Source organism: Apteryx mantelli, chromosome 1, assembly GCF_036417845.1.
Source record: "Apteryx mantelli isolate bAptMan1 chromosome 1, bAptMan1.hap1, whole genome shotgun sequence".
In the NCBI taxonomy this organism is placed as follows: Eukaryota; Metazoa; Chordata; class Aves; order Apterygiformes; family Apterygidae; genus Apteryx; species Apteryx mantelli.
The window spans coordinates 215,760,980-215,784,168 of NC_089978.1; the positions used below are offsets into that span (position 1 = coordinate 215,760,980).

Genomic DNA, 23,189 nt, shown 5'->3' on the forward strand with positions numbered 1-23,189 from the left:
GGTTTTTTTTTGCATTTTCTGATCTCCAAATAGAGTCCCCATAACTCTAAATTGATATGAGTAAAAAGAAAAATTGTCAACATGAACACTATGAACGTAGTATTTGGTGCGTATATAGTAGTATGGTGCAAAGGGTGAGAAAGAAAACTATAAATTTTCTCAGAAAAAATTTAGGAAGTTCAAGCCAGCTTTACTACAAAAGGCAAGGAATATCTGCCCACTCAGTTCCTGGAGCCTGTTGATTGCTGAGCACTGATGCAAGCCAGCTTCGTGCTTCAGTTACTTGGCTTTTGCAACTCCCTGTTCCTTCCCCTGTTCTGGACTTGACTAAAGCTGCTGTTAAAGTAAGACTAGTGTGAAACTACAGTAAAATAAGGAGAGAACATGTTTTGCTTTTAAAATGCTGTCAGATACTTTGAGTCTTATATTTCCCTTCAAATAATTTTAAATGGGCTTATGTTCCAGTAGCAGCGAGAGGATGACTTCTTTTCATGTGTTTGAGCTTTGGTTGCATTATTAAACTGTCTTTTTCTCAAAACGTATGTAGTAGCTAGGCTGCATGTTAGCTAATAAATCCTGCTCAGTCTTCAGTGATGTTTGTTTATCAACTGTTCTAAGACATCTGTGTTAAAACTGGTTAGTTTGGGGAACAAATGTCAGGTGTGGAGCACAGCTCAGCTGGAGAAAGATTGGTTGTTGTTTGTGTAGGACACTTGGGTAGGGTTTGTCATTGTATTAACCTTAAAACCTTTCATATACAGCCTTTGTTAGTAGTTATTGGAAACTAAGGTGCTCATTTCTCATTAAATGGATCTGTTCTCTAATTTTAAATTTTTATTTGAAGACTTTTTTTTGTGGCAGGCCTTTATATATGAATTTCAGATTTGAGAGTGTTAATTATAGCCTTATAAGCACTTCTAGTTAGACAAGTCCAATTTTCAAAATAATCCTTTTATCCACTGGGATGAGTATATGCAGTTGCCAGGTAAAATGTTGTGACGTGCATTTTGGGAGGAATTTGTGTTTTTAATTTTGCTGTTCTTATAATTGACATGCTTCAGAATTATCTATGTAATAACTGAGATGCAGGTAAATAATTCATTATGGTATGATCTAAATTGGTAGCTTTTGTGATCTCAAAATAGTAGCCAAGCAGTAATTTACAACTAGCTACATAAATTTGAATATTCTTTTGAAAGATGTTCAGCATTTCCTTCATGCAAATCGTAATAACTTCTGTTCTCTGAATCACTGTTTTAGCAGTAGAATGCAATATAGTTCAGTGGGGGTTCCTCACTTGAGTATTGGCCAGTGTTGGAAAAGAAACATTTTAAAAAAAAAAGTTGCTTTTCTGATATTACTCGTTTGCCATTAAACCTATATATACGCTGGGATTGCGCTAGAGATGACGTGCTTTGCTATTCAGCAGTCTGAAGTGTAACACCAGGCAGGACACCGGGGCGGCGTGTTGCCTGCAGCCCCCGAGCTGGGCGCTGACCACTGGTTCCTGTGCCGCGCTGGTGGTGGTGTGCGGGTGAGAAACCGCTGAGAGCCATTCCAAAGCAGCTCTTGTGTTATTACGGAGCAGCGCAGATTCTGAAGAGCGTGATATTTCCGAATAGGAAAAAGGATGCTTTGAAACCTCTGGTATATGAAGGAGGAAATGTGTGTGTTCACACAGAACTGAAATCCTCACTAAATACCATACGGCCATACATGCTTTTCACTTTACAGCCATGCTTAAGTTAGACAGAAATAAAGATTCACCTCTTCCTAAAGCTGATCTTCCTGATCTTAGCTGTCAGGTGTTGAGGTCTTTGAAAGAGACCTGACTGTGTGTATCTGCATGTCGCATCCCTTTAAGGCATCAGGAGTTGAGGCAAAAAAGATCTTGCGTACCCCAAACCACTTCTCTGTTGAGAATCCAGACGTCTGGTTAAGAGCGGTATAGGTCTGCATTCCCTCGTGAAACTGAGGAATGATTTTGGCCGTAACTGCTGTATCAGAGTGCCTAAACAGTACCATTTTTGTACTGCTTTTAAACTTAAAGGATTATTCAGTTTTGTGTCACTCAATGAATAGAAGTAGTTTAAACCACAGTATTTATTTGAACAGATGCAATGACAACTAGGTATTCTGCTGTTGAATTCATGGTATATCTTTGGATAATAATGCTTGTTTGATAGCTTGTTTGGTCTGAAAACCTCCTAAATACTTATACCGTACATGTTACTACTCCCCCCGCCCCCCCCCAAAAAAAACTTTCGGGACAAATCAGCCAGAGTTAGGAAGTAAAAATATGACGTTCTCAGGGGACTGATAGACAGGGCTTTTGGATCAGTCTTCAGTGAGCTGAGCTCCACTGCAAGTCCCATTGTAAGAGTCATAACTACTGTAAAACCAAGACATTCTTCCCAAAACATGTATGTACGGACACACGTGCAGAAAATGAGTGAATGGTCTGTGACCGCAGTCTCCAAGCCTTAAACTGATTCATTGGATTAGAGTATTTCTTCCTATAGCAGAGAACAAACAAGGAGTGCTAGGAGCACAGACTTTATGTATTCCTCTGCTGTTCCAAAGCCCTAAGCTAACAGTCAGCCCTAAGTGTATAGTTTGTATAATTTTAAAATATGAAGGACAAACTGTATAGTGAGCGTGTTTACTCCTTGACAAAATCTTTGAAAAATTACTGGCTTGGATCTGCGCTGTTGCAGAAGGCTGGCATCAGCGCCACTTTCTGCGGGCTCAGGCCATGATCCTCTGGAGGATTAAGTGGCTTTGGAGATTAATGAAAAAAATTTAAAAGAGTGTATGAAAAGAGTACGGTATGCTGGAAGTTTGTTCTGTCTTGCATTGGATAGCTTAATGCCTGCAATAGCTGTTTTCTAAAAACTGTGTTTTTCTGAATTTCAGAACCATGCTCAATTCTTAAATATGTTCTCTGAAAACAATTCTGATAATCTCTCTCAAAGACTAAATTGGACACTGAAATGGAGCGCAATTCTCTTGCAGTTGTGTAACACAATGTGATGCTATAAATCAGAATTAAAATTACTTTGCAGCATACTTTCCAAAAGCCTTTAAAATTTCAGACGTTAGTGTCAAGGTGTTAAAGCTTGCTTTTCACTACTGAAAGAACAGTATAGATAAGGGAAATTACCTTGACGCATACTTTAATGAAGGAAAGCAAAGGTTTAGGGAGTTATTCTTGACTCCCTGCCCACAAAGTAAACTCAGATGATTTGAGGGGTAGCGGTGGCAAGCAGGTCAGTAAGGAAAACTGCAGGGCGAACTCAAACATGGTGAAAGATCTATTGGTCCTGTCTCCAAGTAGGGTAAAGACACTAGATAATGTTTTTGGAAGGGGCTCTGATTTCTCAGACTTTATGCAGGGAACTTTAGTTCATCCTCATAGGTTCAAGTGCATAATAAATCTTTCTGAAACACTTTGATTGTAGGCTGAGAAATGGCTCTTTCAAAACTGCTGATTGACCTATAACAAGTTGAAGTACCATCAGCTGTGATTTCTGTGTTGGCAAAAACAGTGGAGGAGTTGGAGTACCTAAGCTGGGTTAAAGAGGCATTTCTCTGAATGCTTTGAAGTGCTCTTTTAAGAACTCAGGGTTCTCTTGAAGCGGTGTGAAGTACTAAAGCTAATACTGCCGAGGCCTGGTGCCTGCTAGAGTCTGCCATTTTTTGCACATACTGTGATTTTAGTGCTCATATTTCAGTGTGCCTTTCAGTAAGGTTGCACGCTGAGTTTTGGGACGTTTCAAAGCCGCTTGTGTAGCGCAGTGCTTTGATCGCTGTTCTACGGAAGATTTTAAACATTCTTCATAAAGTTTTCCCCCTTTTTGAGAGGAAATTGTTATCCTTGCTACCATTTATTTACAAATTATATATATATATAGAAAATGTTTCACTCCAAAGTCAAATATTATGACCCATCGGAAGCTTACTTAGTGCTCAGTAGCAATGGGCTTTCGAAGTGATCTTACACATATGGTACAACTTTAATGGTACAGGCAAAGGTTATTATTTGTTCTAATTATTTCTCTTTTTTTTCCAAATTTCAGGACTTGTGAATGACAAAGATTCCAAAGATTCCCTTACAGAAGGAGAGAATCTAGAAGAGGATGAAGAGGAAGAAGAAGGTGGAGCAGAGACAGAGGAACAATCTGGCAATGAAAGTGAAGTAAATGAACCAGAGGAAGAGGTGAGCTCAATCATTTTCCTTGCTTTGTGTTAGCCTTGCATAAAAAGAATTCAGTAGTCAATAATTTGAGACTCCCTGAAGCTCTTGTGTGTCAGAGTTAGCAGATGAAATGTGGATATGCACAACCAAGTCAATGCTCTGGCAACAGTGTTTGTCCTAGTCACTTATGTGTGCAAACTGAATACAAAGTGAGGCTTATTCCAGAGAAATTATGGCAGAAACTTGAACCTGACGTTTTGCTCAATCCATCAGGGTGTGTGTTGCCGTTAGTGTTCTGGTGTAAAAACACTTTCAGAGCACTTTCTGTAACTTTTGTTAGGAGCAAATGTATTGACTAGATGTCAAAGCAATCGTAGGAGGAACAACAGGTGTCCAAGGTATGCCTGTATAATATGAATAAATAAAGGATTTATAATGTGTATCAGCCTTCCTTGTTTACTGTACCACTAATCTTTTGAACTAAAAGTGGTGTAGCCAGTAAAAAAGCAGGCGTGTACGTAGAAATTCCAGCTTGTCACTGTGACACAGCAAAGTTGACATGCTAATGCTAATATTATGAGAAAATGAATTTATTCAGGAAATAGGAAGCACTTCTGAAGCAAATAGAACATTTTATTGTGGCAATTTATGACCTGAGACAGAGAATTTACTGGATAAGTAGCTGTATTAAAATCATCTTATTTCTTGCAGAAGAATCTTTTTTGATTAATTTGTAGAGATTTAGTGTATACTTACTTTTTCTCTTCTCTCTCCTTCTTATAGTTGGGTTGGTTGATTGGTTTACTAGTAAGCTTTCCTTCAGTCCATGCCTCCCAGCCTTAAAGTTTCTGAAGTTTGTCTGGTTTTGTGCCTTTACCCAAGAATTGATATCATTATAATCATAGAATGGTTGAGGTTGGAAGGGACCTTTAAAAACTGTCTCATCCAACCCTCCTGCTGAAAATGCCAGATAAGGCTGACTGAGTTCAGGCTGTAGATTACTATGAATCATTAAATACAAAACACAACATGCAGCTTTACTGACTGAACTGAACAGCTGTGAGGGGGAGATGTACAGAATATGTGCAAGGAATCAGACACGAGTGGATTTTTTTTCAAGCAAAGTGTGTGTTGGGTGCTTTTATCATTGGAAACGGACAGCAGCACATTGTCGATGAAGATAAGTAAATCAGTTGTATAGTGCCTTGTATTCTGGGGGGTGTAAATAGTGAATATGTGTAACTCTCTCTTTAAAATAATCAAAATTTATACTGTCAAATTTTAAATATTGAATATTGCAGGAGGGCTCTGACAATGAGGAAGAAGAGGGTGAAGAAGAAGAGGAAGAAAACACTGATTATCTTACAGACTCCAATAAGGAAAATGAAACAGATGAGGAGAATACAGTATGTATGGTTTCTTTAGATAAGTGAACTGATTTTTGCATCTCTGTTTTTTGACTGAATCTTTTTAGCCAATGCTGCTCATAACTTACCTCAGGAAAACACAGTAAGAACACTCCCTACTGTTCTTTCAGATGCATTTTTGAGCTTATTTTTGTATTTACAAGCTTTCATTATTACCTTCTGTAAACATTCATGCCATCAACTTTATTACAAGATGATGTTGTAGGACTGTGCATTTTCACAGGTAGCTGGACTAGAAAAGCTTGTGTAAATGATGGTTTTGCCATGCCAACAATAGTGGCAAACTGATGTGGTACAACAAAGTAAATGAGTTGCTCTGCACTAGATCTCAGAAGTGAAAAGGAGGCAAACCAAGAAGAGCAAGATTCCTGTAATATAGATTTGGGAGAGGCAGATCATAACATCTATAGCAAAAGAACTTATCTCTAATTGCGCCTAACTTGCAGTTGCATAGTAAGGAAAGTAATGATCATCACAGAGCAACGTGTTGAGGTGCTAACTTGAAAAGCTGTATATAAAAGCAGGGTTTTTTGTGGTCTGTGCTGTTAATCAGTGTTTGGAAGAGACTTCAGTATTGCTTAGAGCATGGGAACAAACAGCATTGCTGTGAAAAGCTGAAATGAGTGAAGTGGGAAGCTGATTCCAGTATCTCCTGAGTGATGGCTTTTGCTTGGTCCTAGTAAGCTGTTGAAACCCACTCGATTCTAATGCCTTTACAATAGTACATGTTGCTGACCTAGGAAGGTATTTCTTTGTAAGTCTTGGGGTTTGGGTTCTTTTTCCCCCCGCTTTAAAACTGGAAAAAAAGGAATAGTGCGGAGTTAGATTCCCAAAAGCTATGAGACAGTGATGCAGATCCCATTGTATAAGCATTATCTGTGTACTAAGAGGCATGTTAAGTGCTATTTGTGTCAGCTGGGACTCTCCAAATGCTGAAGGATAGTCTTCCTACTGAAGAAACCGGCTAATTATATGGACTTCAAGGAAAAAATAGTTGAATAAATTACATGTAGGTGGGGAATAGAGAGACTTTTCTTTGTATTGTTGTCATATCTAAAATGACATATGCAAGTGTGTCAGAATATCTTTGGTAGTCCACCTTCGTAATAATTGTAGTGGTAAACTTCAGAAAGTATTTCTGGAAGAAAATAGTCCGGGTTGGAAACCTTTTTCTCTAACAATTTATTTTAAATTTTTTTATTTTTTGAAAATTTTGAAACTTTTGATTATATGTGTCATGGAAGCAATGAGGGTATTTTTTCTTTCATTTCTAGACTGAATATTCATATTTCTGAAATGAATCTAATGCATTTTTTTTCCCTTGTACTAGGAAGTAATGATTAAAGGAGGAGGACTCAAGCATGTCCCTTGTGCAGAAGATGAAGACTTCATTCAGGCATTAGATAAAATGATGCTGGAAAATCTTCAGGTATAAATCTTAATTTTTTTTCTTGTATTAAATAAATGTGACTTACTGTCACACTAATGGACCATATTTGATTTTTAAGAAAATAAGTGACTAATGCATAGTTTACTATACCAAACAATATGGATTCTTTTCCTTACTTTTGGCCTCTTCTGTGCCATAGTGGACTTCCATTTCTGCACAACTGCTGTCTGTTGCTCCCTCTCTGAATAAGGCTTTGTGCTGTCCTCCTTTCTAGATAAGGTCTCTTGAAGTGGAAAAAACTGTCATGAAAATCAGAACAGCTTGATAGTGGGCTGCTTTTCTTCTTTTTGCCTTATAACCACAATATTCTAGATATAAAGGCTAAACCGAGCAAAACTGTTGTCTCTGAGTAGGTTTACTACTCAGATGTATCTGTCTCCTGCCAGCTGAGGAGCAGAGAAAAACAGAGATTGACTTGATTCTGATTGTTGAAACGGTGTCAGTAGTTTTGCAAAGATTTAAACAAAAAGCCCCAAACAAAAGCCCCAAGCAAACAAATAACAAAATAAAATTGATATTTCATCTGCTGATACCTTTTTTTAAATGGACTTCTTTACATTATCCACAGACTTTCTTTTGTATTAAAAAAATTTTTTTTGATTCACTGAAGCCTTAATTAAATCTAACTAGTAAAGCATTTAGAAACACCTTCATGCTGAATCCTTGCTGCACTCAATTGTGGACTTTCTTAGAAGTGGCTTTTGCTAGAAACTGTATTTTGTGGGGTTTTTTGGTTTTCTTTGTTTCACTAATTCTCTGTAAAGAGAAAAAACTCTGAGGTATTTTTTTTAAATTAAAATTTTTTTTCTTTCCTAGAAAATAATTATTTATTTAAAAAATCCCCTTGTTTCAGACTAGCATTTTCTGTTTAATCTGGCATGTGAGATCAATGTATTTCAGAAATTTGATGCTGAATCTGAGACTGTGGGATTAAATTAAATTAAAACAATTTGACAGACAAAATAGCTACAGTTAACAGAACTGAGGCAGGGTATGGAAACAACATAGAGAACAGAACTTCAAAACTTCATTTGAAATTCCCATAGGTAGGGTAGTCGCTGATTATACAGGAAAAATGCAAAAGTGTTTTGTTTCCATGTCTGAGATTGAAGACTGGAGGAAGTGTTTAGATAGTGAAACAGCTTTTAATTATATTAGATGCTGAGAGGTATCTTATTAGACAAGTCAGTAAAAACAGCTGCATCAGATACTGTACAACATTTCTGACTTTATCCATAGGCTATCCAAGCCTGGCATACAATATGCTTAAAATGTAACTGCATTGATATCTTAAATCCTGTAAATACTAGATATTTTTTTCAGCTGCACCTGATAAATAATTCAGTATTGAGTATTGCAAGCCCTGAATCTGGAATGCAGTAATAACGTCCTACAAAAAACCCTGGATCTAAACTGTGCATTCTCAAGTGTCTCAAATCAAATCTCTTGATTTGTTTCCTTCAAAGGTTAAGTTTTCCAAAATTCCTTTAAGATTTGAAACATTCTGTACCTGTAACTTTCTTCTCCACAAGCAAGGAAACCAAAGGATAATGTAATAAAACCAAGTGAATTTATTTGTCTGTTACTATCTGTTTTCTTGGGAGGTTAAATTTTTCTCAGTCATGAAAATGTGAACATTGCCAGGCTTTCTGGTATTTTTAGCATCTGATCACTTGCAGTTTTTTCTTTATTTTTTTAATAGCAAAGGAGTGGAGAATCTGTTAAAGTGCATCAGTTGGATGTTGCTATTCCTCTGCATCTCAAAAGTCAGCTAAAGAAGGGTCCCCCACTTGGAGGTGGGGAAGGAGAATCGGAGTCCGGAGACACAATGCCGTTTGTCATGTTAACACGAAAAGGCAACAAGCAGCAGGTAAGAGATTACATAGATATTGCTAAAATAAAAAAATCCCAATGCTTTAACTTTTTGAAAAGTTACTCTGTATGACTTTTAAAGTCCCAGAAACTTTTTCTTCATCCTTTTTCTCAAAATAGGATGCAGGCATCTTAATTTTGTAAATAGAAAATACTAAATGTAGTTTCCTGGATTTCTTGGTTGTTAATAGAAATCACATAAAACAGTTCTCTGATTAAATACTACTACTACTTTATTTTGTGATTTATGGTAATTTCTCCTTAGACCAAAGGGACAGCAATGTGTCTTGTGTGTACAACACACAAGCATTTTAAACATGGTTGTTGGAAATGAACCCATGCAGTTGGCGGACTGCTACTGAAAGTTAAAAGAAGTAGGAAACCAAAGGAGATTGGATATCTCAAAATCTTGAGGACTCTACAGATTTTGCTGGCAGCGTTTTCAGCTTCAAATCAAGATATATGTTTGCTACATTCAAATTTCTGCACAACTGCCACTTGGCTGAATTTGTTCAGCTTGGGAAACAGCTGTTATTTTTAAAGGCTCTTTTAGGGGATTCTTCCAGAGTGAGTCTCTCCGAGCAGCTTGAATGGATATCATATTGATAAAACAAAGAAAACCCACTGATAAAACAAAATCCTTACTTCAAGCAGCCAAACTATACATTTGTCTTGGCTCTTTTCTCTAGCTTGTGTTTGAATTTTCTTGGGTATGCAAATGAATAGTATACACATAAATACCTAACACTGAAAACACTTTTCTCATCATGGTTTATGGCCTCTAAAGAAGCCTTTTCATTTCAGTTGTGTATATGGATGATGAGAATGAGTGATTGGAGTTAATGGGGAAAGCAAAAGCGAACCAGTGTTTTATTCCATAGGTCTTCACCTTTCGAGTACTCAGACCTACGGCATCACTTTATTCTGACTTCCGTTACCTGAAATTTGACAGTAGTGTAGAACGGTTGAGGGACGTAAGACTGAAGTAGTCTTTTTCTTCTTGTGAATGAAAGACACTTTAAAAATCTAATTTAACTTAATCTGTGTGTGAGATTAATTTGTGTCCTCAGTTATATCTGTACAGTTTGCAGATAAGTTGGTGGTGGAATCAAAGGTACAATATGCCTTGCTGCATCCTTAATATTAGTATCAAGTATTTGGAAGGAAATGAGGAAAACCTGCCCCGTGTGAATATAGACTGGGTCTTCTGAGCAGGCAGTTAAAAATTGTGTGTGAATTTAGCATGATTTAAGTGAAAATCTGTGAGGTAATAAACCTCATGGTGCTATTCTTAGGCACTGTTCAGGCTGAAATTTAAACCTTAAATAACCACATGCTGTAGGATATTTCAGCTTAACTTGCATGAACTTCAGCAAGTTGTTTGAAATCCACCTTGATGCTGTTTCACATTTGTTGCATCTGTGTGCACACGGTGAACCAGAATAACGTAGGTAAGAAGCATCCTTAAGACCTCAGTGTTGTTCGTACGCAGGGGTCTAGAAAGAAGATTATTCGGCTGTGAAAAACACTACTGTTGAAACTGTGGTGGTCTAATGTTTTAAGTGGGGTGAGGAATGGTCGTGAGCTTGCTTTCTTCTACTAATTGTAAAACTGCCATTCGGTTTTTCTCCTCGGGAAGAGAGCTTGCACAGCTAGGAGGCACCTTTGGAAGCTTTATCATTTATTCTGTGTAACAAGTAGGAGTAATAAAAATAGTACTTTAAGTAGAAAGAGTGGGATAGTAGAAAAGTAGTAGTTTAAGCTTCTGTAGTCTTCTCAGAGCAGTCTTGGTTCCCAGCTGCAAAAATGCCGTGCAGGGTCGTGGTTGACCAGGCAAAGTTGGAAATGGTGGAGTTTGCTATGGAGCACACCTTGATAGAGTGACTGCTGCGTGGTTCACTTCACCAAGAGGCCTTTGCAGACATTTTTTATAGCAGACAATTAGTTAGCATTGGGTTTGGTGTAGATTTAGAACTTTGTTTTGGTGTGAAATGTTATCGGAGACCAAATGCATTGCTTAGCTGTTGATTAAAACAATTTAACCTTGATCGTAGGATGGGTGGAAAGTTGGTTCTGGCACGTGCTGCAAAAATACGCAAACTTGCAGACATGAAACAGCGATTAAATCCCCAAACTTCACTGCAGTGTGAATGCACAATAAAACAAGAATATAGCTGTAAGAGTTGGTGCATTAATGAGGAAAATCTTATAAAATGATGAGATGTTAGTCATGCAAAATGTCATTTCATCTGTTAAATATTTGTTGAGAGGAAAATAAAGGGGCCAAAATTCTTGGGCTAAAAATATTTTGCTTGATCATTTTCTTCCTATTGCTCTGTATAATGTTTTCTCCTTTGCCTTTACTGGGGCTACTGGTTTTTGTAATAATGTTTGAGGGGTTTTTTTACTTTGCTTTTTAATCTAATGAATTGTGCAGGAGCTTATAGGAGTTCGTGTTGTATTCATGGCATCTGTGCAGAACGTGAGAAGGTCTGTTGTAAAAGTCTTGAAGCAGTAAGAGTTTGTGATTGCACGTCTGTGGTTTGGGGGGGTTGTTTGTTTTTAAAAGTTTTAATCCTTCTCTTATGCAAATGCTGTGTTAAATAAGTGCTTTCAAAGTCTCAGGAGTGCTACCTATTTGGGCACATCCATACTTGGATTTAGTAGTGATGATTAATTGATTTCCTTATTAAACTTGTTTGGTTGCTCTGATTCCTGGGACTTGAACAGTGCATTAAAATTCTTGCAGAAGTCTCGAGTGGGGAGCTCTAACTGTTGTCACTGAGCTGAAAAGGGATTTGAGAGAACTCTGTTCAAAAAAAAAAAAAACCCTGCATTCAGCTTTTTCAGGATGATTTATTGGGAATATCTGCAATTATCAGGAATTTTAGGAGCTTCATACTCTGCGTGAGGGGAAAATATTGCTGACAACCTGTGGCTTGAAAAAGAAAGCCGAACTTGTTCGGGAGTCCTGTCCCCCTGCCACCTTCCCCCAGTATTTGCTTTTGGGAGTAGGCTTTTCCTGCCAAAGCTCCGTTTGGTGTTTCTAGAAATGTAAAAAATGGTTGTTTTATAGAATACTTCAGTTCCTGAGTCAGTGAAAGGCTTCTTTGTCCGGAATTTGTGTTCAGACAAAATACATTAATGGACAGCTTTAACAGAAAAAATAAGCAGGAAAGAAGAGGTGGAGTTGAGAAGAAAGTAGTTGCTCCTTCTTATACTACTTAATTTTAAATCTGAGTGAGCAGTGTGCACTGAGTTTTAAAGTGATGGATGCGTATTTTACCCTTAAGCGATAGCCGTCTGATTCCAGCTTTTTAAAAACAAGCAAACAAAATTCGCAGACAACCTGGAAGGCTGAAAGTTATTTCTCATCCTAGTAATCACTAGAAGAACAAGCGGCACCACCTCATTATCATGTCCAAAAAAAAAAAAAAAGGTATTTATCGATGATAATAAAATGTGCTGCTCTTACTTCCAGAGGTTAATGTTTGGCGAGCGCGGGCCGGTCACTAAATGCTCGGCTCACGTGCCAGGCTACGAGAGCAACGCTGTGTAGCGCTCCTCGTGATTGCTGCTAACCAGCTGCCTGCAGCCTGAATTACTAATCCACCGCAGGTTGATAGGAGCAAGGACACCGTGCTTTATCCGTTGCTGTCACACTGTGATTTACCAAAATGCGTGATAGCCAGGCTGCCAGGTAGAGCAGTGTCATGGTGCTTCTGACCCGTCTGCTACAGCAAAGACGTTGCATGACAAAACCTACAGCACTCTTAGCAGTAAAACTGCTGCTCCCCCGTGGTTAGCGAACTCGGGCTATAGCACGATGAATTATCCCCAAGGTGTGAGAGGACAAGGGGAAATGGAGAAATTCAGACGTGACCATGAGATGTCGGAGCTGGGGTCCGTCTGCTGATGTTCGTTTGGGGCAATGCCCAAGCAATTTTATGCCAGGTAGGTGTGAACCAAAGGGAGGTTTAGACAGTGAAAGGAAGGTATCCTCTTAGCGAGCAGGTTTCCTTTCATTTGAAGGATTTTAGCAAGATTACTTAAAGTGATGCTAATACCCATAGAACAGTCGAATCTGTCCTTGAGTGTTACGTTCTTATCTCGGTGACGCTCTTTATCAATTCTGTAACTTAATGCAGTCTTCTGAAGGGAAGAAGTATTTCTTACCATTTTCAAGTCTGCCATCTTTTCAGTTGAACAAGACATCCCTATGTTCTCTCTCTGTAGTTTTTATAAGAAGTTTTAAGTATGCTCCTTTATTTGTAAACTGGGAATGTTTCGTTGGCACAGCGGTCGTCGTATGCTTTAGTAATAGTCACCGATGGCTTGATTTCGGACGGCAGCCATCAGCTTGCCTTGAGATCAGTGATGCTGCGATACGGTGATATGTCTTCTGGATCTCTTTTGTTTCCCCCTTCTGTATTTCACATTTTCTTTCTTTTGCTTTAAGCATTCTGTCTGAAAACACTTACCAATCCCATTAGGCTGATAAATCCAGAGAACAGACCAAAAATAAAGGATATATGAAGATAGCCATGTCATTAAGCTCCTTGCCTGGGAAATGATTGTTACCCTGAGATGCTGCTGATGGATTAGATGGTTATTTGTGTAATTCGCCTGAAGTTCATTTCAGAATATCTGGAAACTGGCTTCGTTTGCTCAGCAATGAATAACTAAAGTTTACTTTTTTTGTAATTAAAATAACTTTCATTTTTATTCCCATTCCTCCCCAACATCCAACAAGCTTGCATTTATAGTCAGGATAACTGGTAGATACCTTGCTAATGAGCAAAAAAAAAAATCCTTTGCCTCATTTAAATAAGTCTTTTAGCTGATACGGTTTCACTGTATTCAGCTTTTTTCCCTCAAGTCTTTGTAATAGTCGATCTTAGCCGTTTCAAACACAGTCATTTGCATTCTTTATTTTCAGATGTTGCATTTGAGTACGCAGCGTCCTCTCATGTCCCTCATTAGTCTGCTGCCAGTGGGGCACTGCTATGTGATAGATACTTTTGAGATTTCAGTGATTGTTACCTGAAATGCAAAAGATGCACTATGAGGATTTTGCTTTTGCTACGTAGCATCACATTAGAGGTCCTTATAATATACATCTTTTTGTCAGCAGCTTTTGACGGTGCAGCTAAAAAGAACATGTACAAATCTGCCTGTTTCTGTTTCTGTGGATACAGATCTTAGATGACAAGAACAGGCACCAGGATTCACAGTAGTTCCTAGAATACCGGGAGTGATTATTTTTAAACACGCTGCCATAGGTATAGCAGGGAAACGTTTGTTTCTAGCGAAGATGCAATCAAAAGGGGAAGTGGAATTTTTTTCTAAATATTTTCAAACTTTAACGTTACAGAACTTCTGAAAACTATCACTTCTCTATTTTGGAATAATTTTAAAATATTCTCCTGTGAAAATAAAACCCTGCATTTTTGGAGTCTGAGGAAAGAGGAGCATCTTCCATATGCCTCTCTCTGAAAATCTCAGCTAGAGTTTTCCGAGACAGCAAGTTTGCCTTTGATGTAACTTAAATCGGATGTAACGTGTTGAATGGGTGGTGTGAATGCTCGGGGAGGAGGTGAAAAGGGGAAGATCAAATTTGATTAAACTTGACCCCGCAGTTGTCTCTTCACCAATAAGCACTGAGGGGCTAGAGTCATTCATAAAATATGAAGTCATGACCAAGGAATGGCAGAAGGTATTTGAAAACTGTAGAGCATTTCCCCTCCGTTATCACAAGAGAGAACAGTAGAAATTCTGCTTTCGGGGGCGGTTGATCTCTTTGCAGGGTAGCTAGACAGTGCAGCTTGTATCAGAATAAGAATCAAAACATACAGCAATCTGTTCCTGGTGAAAACTTAGTGCGGTTTCTTCCCATAAATACTCTGGCTTAATAGTTTTTTATCTTAACAATACATCTACCTTTTTTGTGCATTCTACATGTCTTCAGAACATTTAAATATATTTTATTTTCTCATGCTTCATTGTGCGAAGTAGATTAAAAAACCAGCATGCTTCCCAGTAGAAAAATTTGCAGAAAGTATCTCATCAAGGCAGCCTAGAAATAAACATATTTAAGTCTGTCTCTTCTCCTTCGCTTCTCTGGGTGCTTAAAGGCTTCTTTTACTTTGCAGTTTAAGATCCTGAATGTACCAATGTCTTCCCAACTTGCTGCAAACCATTGGAACCAACAACAAGCTGAACAGGAGGAAAGAATGAGGATGAAAAAGCTCACTTTGGATATCAATGAACGGCAAGAACAAGAGGACTACCAAGGTATGAGCACAAAAATATTATTTGTAATAACTAGCAGTTCAAGCTCTGAATATTAGTTTTTAATACTTTATGGAAAATTTATACTTCAGTTTCAGTAATTTGTATTTACTCCTTGTATTCTGTGCTTGTAGAAGTTCACATAGGTTTTCCATGAAAGAGAGCTTTTAAGCGGGCCACAATAAATCTCACCATTTCTACTCAGTTTAGGAAAGGGGAAGAATTGAGATTTTTTGTTTCCCTGAAAATAAAATAATGTAACACAAAATGAAACTGTTGTTGATGGAATTGTCTCAATTATTACTGGAAGAGAAGCGAGTTGGATACAAGAGGAATTCATTCTGCGCAGCTTATCTTAAAAAAAAAAAAAAAAAAAAAAAAAAGAATAATTTACTAATAGGGAAAGATATTTAGGATCTTCATGCTAAGACTTTCAAATACTGGGTGGTAGCCTTTGCCTAAGAAATCACAAAGGTCAGAGCTCAACCTCATACTGCTAAAGTTTCTAGGAGCCCGACATGCATAGCATGAGACTATATTAACAGAATGAAGGTGTCATACTAATTACATGATCCAAGTTTAAAAATATATATATATATGTTTGTGTGTGTATATATATATAATGTAAATCGAGTATTTGGGAACATGGGCTAATTGAAGCAAACTGTTAAAACAAGAAATCAGCAATAGCCTGTAAACCAGTGCACTTGATGTATTTTGTCAGACTCAACTTTCCTTGGCTTACTCTGATGATAAACAAGGCCAAACCAAATAAAACTAATGGTGTTCCCAGTTCTTAGGTTGGTTTTTCCATTTAACATCTCCAAAGTTCATCCTGTGTGTTTTGGGTGTGTTTTGTTTTTTGTTTTTTTTTTTCTTTTTTTATTCCCCCCCCCCCCCGATGTTGCAATCTTGTGGTAATCACAATATAAGTAGTAAAATATCAGGAAATCCCATTTAAGGTATTTAGTGAAAGATTGCAATTCATCAAGAAGCAGGGAATTTAAATTTAAAGCAGCTCTGATTATAAAAACACTATGGAATCAAACACTTCCAGGATTTTGAGTAACGAAAGACCTAAATTCATAATCTTAAAAAAGCTTATTCTTCCAAAGCGAGTGCATACAGAGCTCTGAAACAGTAATGCAACTCATATTTAGTACTAAACATCATAATCTGCTTCAAAATTTCTTCTCCGAGGCACTCCCCTCTTACGAAGCCCACTCGTGAAAAGGCAGAAAGGCAAGAGCCTTCCAACCTAGACCTTTGAGTGAGGTCTCAGAGCATCAACGTGTTTCCAGCCCCTCATTAAGAACGTTTCTGATATTTTTGCAATAGTCAGAGCATTTGGGGGGTTATGACTTGTCATATGACTTGTGGGACTCTTCATAAAATCCTACATTAAATGGACTAACTGTAATTTATGGTGAGTTCTTGTACTTCTCATCCAAAGAAAGGATCCCATTTATTTTGTCATAATAAAATGAATCAGACGTCTGATACCAATTGATAACTGGTAGTGGTCAATTTTGCTCTTTCCCATAGACTTTCTGGGTGCTATGTATAAAGCATTAATAGAGGGGAAAAATCAACACAGGCAAAATAGCTTTTTCCATTATTCATATAAATTTTAAAAACCGCTTTTCACCCTTTTTTTAATCTGGGTAACATATACACTAAAAACCTAACTGAAAATGATATTTTAATTTGATTAAACAGGCTAAATTGCATTCCTTCTGCTTCATTCTGCTGAAAGTAGTATTAAATAATCATTTAATATTTCAATAATATACTTAAGAGTTTTTTAATTTAAAAATAGCATTGAGAACAGGGTGAATCTCTAGTTGAGATCGATATCTTTCCATGCAGGGGTGTTTTTTCTGCACTAAGGACAAGGTTGGGTGGTGGTGTGACCTCAGCACAGCTAATACATTGTGTTCCCTTGCCTGCCTTCTGTCTGTTGTTTTCTCAATTACTCAGTTTCTCTGCTCCTGGATTTTCACAAACCCCAAACTTTTCTTTTCCCCCTGTGTTGAGAAGGGGAGAGACACCGGCGTGCACGCGCTTGCTCGCTTGCTTGCTTCTCGCGCCTGGCTGCCAACATACCGTAATCTCTTCCTGTTTTCTTCCCGTGTCTAGTCATTCTCTTAGAGACCTATCCTGATGCACAGACTGGCTTTGCAAGATGGGGTTTCCTGATGTTTACAAAAATGGACCGTTTAACGTGTTGAACGGCTTCCTTTGCCTTATCCAGTTGTGCGCAGGGGAGTAGACAGAGTATGAATACCTGGTTTAATAACTGACATCAGTATTGTATATTAAATCATTTGTAGTTGTTCCCTGTCTCCCAGAGATCGGGTGGATAGCTTATTTACTCAGCGCTTTGCCCGCATTTTGTAAATGGCCATCGAACCTCATTAAAGACTTCAGTTTCATGACTTGTGCAAGTCTTTGCTGGAGTAGTTGAACACTGTTTCTAGCAGATGATGGGCTTGTGTCTCCAATGAGATTACCGGAGATTAGCGAACCAGACAGAGCAGACTTTCAAACATAATCTGTTTAACAGCTTATTCCACTTTTCCCCTTCATTTATTCCATCTGTCTGTGTTTGCTGAGCAATGTAGATTCTTGCACAGGTGGAAGGTCAGAAGTGCTCTCGGTCAGACGTGCCACCGTATGGCAGTAGGTTCTGGGAAGGTTCCTGCGATGTGTTCCTAATTGCATCAGATACTTAATAACCCCTAACTTAGTCTGGTCAGGAGCCTTTTTATCAGAATATATAAATATTTCACATTCCTGGAGAAATGAACCTTTACCGAATGACAGAAGCTGGATGTCTCTACCTAGCTTTAACTGCCCAAAGGTTGGATGTGCAGAGCTAAACTAGCCAGTGTAGGCTCCTCTATGATCAGTGGGAAGAAATGGGTGCGTGCAGAAAATGATAAATTCAATCTGCAAGACAGCTGGCATCAGATGGGTCGGCTGAGTCACCCTCTCCAGGTGTCCGTTTCTCTGGCCTATAAAAGGATCCTATTATGGCTAGCTTAGACTTAAATACCTGACTTCTAGATGCCTAAATTAGGACAAGTCTCTCCCCGAGTCTTTAATTGGCAGCAGCGTTGTGCAGTTGTTACTATTTCCGAGTAGCTTTATGCTGTGGCCTGTCGTGCTGCTGTGAACCTTTGTCCCTGATGGATAAAGTCAGTGGTGGCTAATACGTAAAGAAACGAAAGGTCATGGCTCCGTTCTTAAGGAGTGGTTTTCATCACAAGCGCTTTCGGTTGCTCCTGTGGGAACATCAGGAACATTTGGAAATGCAAGTTCACATTACAGGGTCGCCTGACTTTGTCAAAGCTGTCTGTGCAATTTTAATAACTTTTTAACATTAACTGTTGTGGATATGTGAGATAGCATAAAGCATGTTAACTCTCAAGTATAGGAAAGCGTACATAAAAAGTCTTAAATCATGCCCCTTAAAAGGTTTAAATTCCTCTTTGAAAAGATGCACACAAAATGTATTTAACTTTCTGTTCTGAAATTACAGAGATGTTGCAGTCTCTGGCACAGCGTCCAGCTCCTGCGAATACTAATCGTGAGCGGCGGCCTCGTTACCAGCATCCGAAGGGAGCACCTAATGCAGATCTAATCTTTAAAACTGGTGGGAGGTAGGACAATCTTCTTTAAATGTGGTAATTCTGGTTCTAGGCGAGCGATTACCTTCATAATTGAAACAGTTAATGATCTGCATTGTGCGAGTTTGTTAGCATACCTCAGAATGGAAAGTACTGTTAAAATACTGGCAAGTCAGTGTTTTGTGCTTATAATATGTCTGTAATGTGTCATTGATGGAGGCTTGGAAGATGCAATTTTTTTTAGATGTTAAATGGTTAGCAGAGTTTGAGCCCCTGGCTATAGGGGAAGAGATGCAGCCCTCAGTGAGGGGGGAAGACAATGTTCAAAAATCTCTAGAGAAATTTCCATCGTGATGTTTCAATTCTGTGAGCTTGAGAGCTCTACCTCTGTATTTGAAGCCCGGAATAGGGGGAAAATACAGTGCGGTAGGGAGAAAACCTTTGGTTTATAGTGTGCAAGAACATACCAAAAGCAATATTAGCATGAAAGAACAATTCCGGGTTGCCCTTTGAGTCTAAAATCCAAATGAATTGGAAGCTAGGTTGGCATTTTATCAAGCGATCTTGATCCTGCGGATGAGTACGTAAGAATTAACGGAAATGGTTAGAGAGACCAGTGAGCAGAAACACACGTATCTGAAATACTATCCATCTGGGATGGGTCACTGGCAATAAGAGTAAATGGAGTGTGATTACTGCTTCTGAAGCAAACTAACACCCAAGAGGAGCAACTGCCCATCAGCAAAAGGTTTAAGTTACTGTCGGAATTGTCTAATAACTTGGCGGCTGCTAATAGTCATTCTGCAGCTTCATAGATCTCAGCATGTATGTTCTCACTTAGGGTAAGCTTGAGTATAGGCTATTCAGATTAACACTGCAGCAAAAATTTGGATAGTTGGAGATTCAGGTGAAATGCAGTGTGTTCATGTTTTTCTTCTGTTTACAAGTTAATTTTGGGGGGTAGATAGATGGGAGCAGCTAGTGGGGGGAGGAGAAAGTTTTCCTACAAATTGGCCTGTCTTTACAAACTGGAAAGAAGTTCAGCACTTACATATATTAATCCTGTGTTATGGTAACATTGCCAACTTTTTTCTGGTGCATTTTATAGCTTCTTGATGATCTCTTACTCCACTGAACCCCTATACAGATACAGCATGTATTTTTCAAAAAACAAAAACAAAAGAAACAAAAAACCTTTTTTTAAAAAACTGCATTTTAAAACAAATATATTTTTAAAGAAAAACCTTAACCAGCTGTAACTCAATAGAATAACCAGTGCTGTCCATGGAGCTTTTTTATATTGCTATGGCCTGATACTGTCACAGAAATACAAACTATTCGGTTACAGTGAACTGCTGTAGTATGTACAGGCGTCTCGTGAATAACCGTTTAGCTCTGTTAGCTCTGTTTCAGTCATCTCTTACAGATTTCTTGCAACATATATGAGAAGCACCCTGCCGTTACCCTTTAAATGTAGCAGCCAGGCCAGTAGATGAGAGATTTGGGGATTTTTATGCAGTTCTTCTGAAATCTTTTCCCTCGAACACTTTCAAATAAAAATAATCTGGGACCTCACAGTAAACCAGGTCGCACGTTGGCCAGCGAGCAGTTGAAGCCGCGTTTGCCGGCTCAGACGTCCACGCCGTGCACTTGCGGCTGCGCTGTCGTTCTGGGCTGTGTAGTTTGCTCTCTGGGCTGCTCATCTGTAAGCTCCTCGGAGCGGGGCCGGGGAGGTCTGCGTTAGCGGGCACGTTTAGTTTGTCGTATAGCGCAATGCTCGCGCTCGCAGTCGTGTGTCCGCGGAGCCACCGCAGCCTGCAGTAATGCGATGTTGCTTTTCTTAACCCTCCGTGGAAGATATTTAAGCGGAGTTATATTTGCCAAAGACTGTGTCCACCCATCGCTCGCCACCGGCGGTAGGTTGTACGGCCATTAACGCTTGTACGGCTGCTGGTTTACAGCGTACGCTGAAGGTCGTGCTCCGACTTTGAGGGGCGAACTGGCAGTATCCTTGCTCAGGCTGCCTTGCTTCCCCCCGGCTCCACGGCGGACACTACAATATTTCCTTATTTGTTGCGAGCCGGATTTTCATACTATGAGCTGTCAATTTGGATAGCTGTTTGAGGGTGCGTTCACTTTATTAGAAGTAATCTGTATAATTTAGATTTTATCGCTTACATGTTGAGTGAGCTGTTTTGGGTTTCTTCTTCCTTAGATGTGAAGATGACTGGTAGGTTAGTTTCCTGCAATAGTGACTCAAAGCTAAGTAATTTTAGTGTTTATTGGAAATAATACTACTTTCTTTAAGGTACGACTTTTCTAAACTGCTTCTTTCTTTAAGGTACATAAGTTTTTGTTCCAAATTCCCGGAGGTGAGGGATGGCCTGAGCCAGCAAATCTCCTGGCTGCTTCCGTTGCACCGTGCAGCCTGACAGATCCCAAAAGTAAATGTTTGGATGGGGAGTTTCTTGCATCTTAAGTAACTTTAAGAGAGTAAGGAAACAGATTTGGTCTTTCCCCTTCGTTTTTGTATTAATAAACATGGCCTAAACATCAAACGTTTTAGGAACGATATTCAAATCTACCTATCAAAACAGATGATTCAAAAATCAAGTAAGGCAGCACAAGGGGGAGGCTGGGGTGGTTTTGGTCTTGAACAACCTGATCTAGCTTTTCCGTTAACCCTGCTTTCACAGCAGGAATTTAGACTGCCAGAGGGTCTTTCCAACCTAATTTTTTCTGTGATTCTATTTTGCTCTGCCAGGGTCCGGGAGGTTATTATTGGTATGAGTTTAACTTTCACAAAAGGAAACAAATTTGGCAACTCCTTCACCTATGCTGAAACCGCAGTAAATGGAAGAATGAATTCGTGGCGGGTCCTGTAATGCAGTTCGCTTAAAGCTTCAGCAGAGCCAGGAAGGCAACAGTTCTCACTCTTGCATCCCGTTCTCTAGCATTCGTGTATTAAAAGAGGACTTTGGTCATCAAACTGTTGAACTGATACCTTCCGGAAACGCAAAGTTTGCAAAAGTCCCTTTAGGCATTTTTTTTTATTTTGGTGATAGAATTATCGTGAAAACAGTCCTGTACAGTTGCGGAGAATAGCTCCTTCACTAAAAAGACTTGCTTTCCTTTTGTTTAAAGAGTATCGAGAGCCATGAAATGGCTCGATTATTAAACATAAATAACCACATTTTCTGAAATTTGAGTGCAGAGAGCAGGCCTTACCAAAGAGTTTTAATGCATTAACGTTAAAACACTATTAAAAGCAGTAGCATCAAGACTCGCTGCTGCTCTGAAACTTTAGTAAAGAGGAGCTGTTGATGTCAAAAGGCCCCTAGGATGAGGAGTTTTGAAGGAAACCTCAAATAATTCTCCGTAGTACAACGGAGCCCTTATCAGAGTGACAACTAAGCTGACAAACTAAATCATATTCAAGTTCATTGATAACTTGAGATCTGTTTGCATCCGACTCTTACTTCTCTTTAACCCCTTTAATAAAGAAAAATGAAGCATAAAGGTAATAACAGGATGCTAAGATTTTGTTAGCCAAATATTCTCATAATAAAGAGTGCTTCAGTAATGCTGAAAAATCAAAGCATGGATAATAAGGAAAAATGTGAATTTAACATCCAGATTTCCTGTTTCTGGTATGGGGCGGGAACGCTTTATACGTCACTCACTGTACAGTTGGTGTATTGACCATTATTATATTTTGAAATTTCCGATTCACTGATTATTGAAATACCAGAAGTCTCGGTCAGGCTAAATCCGGTTGCTCTCGTTCTGTGAGCCTCGGTCCATCGGACCGTCCCGGACTAGCGCAGCAGTAGTACTTTGCTCTTGCTTCAGGGATTTTTGCGATTAAATCGCTCCCATCTTCACGTTCTAGGTGTCGTAAATGTTTAAAAATGCAGTGCTCTATTTAGTTCTGTGGGCTAGCTCTGTTCACCTTACCTCTGCCGTCTTTTTCACCAGGATTTAAATCTTGACTTTTTCTCAGGTGTCATCTTTGACCCTGTCCTACCTTCTTTCTCCTCCTAGACGTCTACACGAGCGTAACCTTCCATGGAAGCCGTTCAAACCTGGCAGTGAAATGCGAACCTCCCTTTTTGGGTCTTTGAAGGGAGGAAAGCCAGGGGTTTTCCTTTTTTTTTTTTTTCCCTTCCTTTTTCTTTTTTTCCCAAAACTCTGCAGCTTCTTTTGGCAGGCTCGGTGGAAACAGAACAGGGTGTAAGGGATAACGAGAAGAAGCTGGGCCCTGAGATGGTTGTCTTAGCAAGATGGTGCTTTGGGGCACTCGCACCACAAGTGTGGGA

General features: G+C 39.0%; 1 protein-coding gene across 6 annotated transcripts in view; it reads left to right on the top strand.

Annotated features, from left to right (window-relative positions):
* Window positions 1-23,189, top strand: part of UPF2 (UPF2 regulator of nonsense mediated mRNA decay) — a 70,933-nt gene that overhangs the window by 42,922 nt on the left and 4,822 nt on the right. For 3 of the 6 annotated variants that reach the window (XM_067317247.1, XM_067317240.1, XM_067317267.1), the window contains 6 exons: window positions 4,080-4,219; window positions 5,500-5,604; window positions 6,956-7,054; window positions 8,778-8,945; window positions 15,100-15,241; window positions 18,783-18,903. In XM_067317247.1, the coding sequence (XP_067173348.1) occupies window positions 4,080-4,219; window positions 5,500-5,604; window positions 6,956-7,054; window positions 8,778-8,945; window positions 15,100-15,241; window positions 18,783-18,903 (775 nt within the window). Of the gene's footprint in view, window positions 1-4,079; window positions 4,220-5,499; window positions 5,605-6,955; window positions 7,055-8,777; window positions 8,946-15,099; window positions 15,242-18,782; window positions 18,908-23,189 lie in introns of those variants that run through there. The other 3 variants (XM_067317255.1, XM_067317274.1, XM_067317261.1) reach the window with 2 other exon arrangements.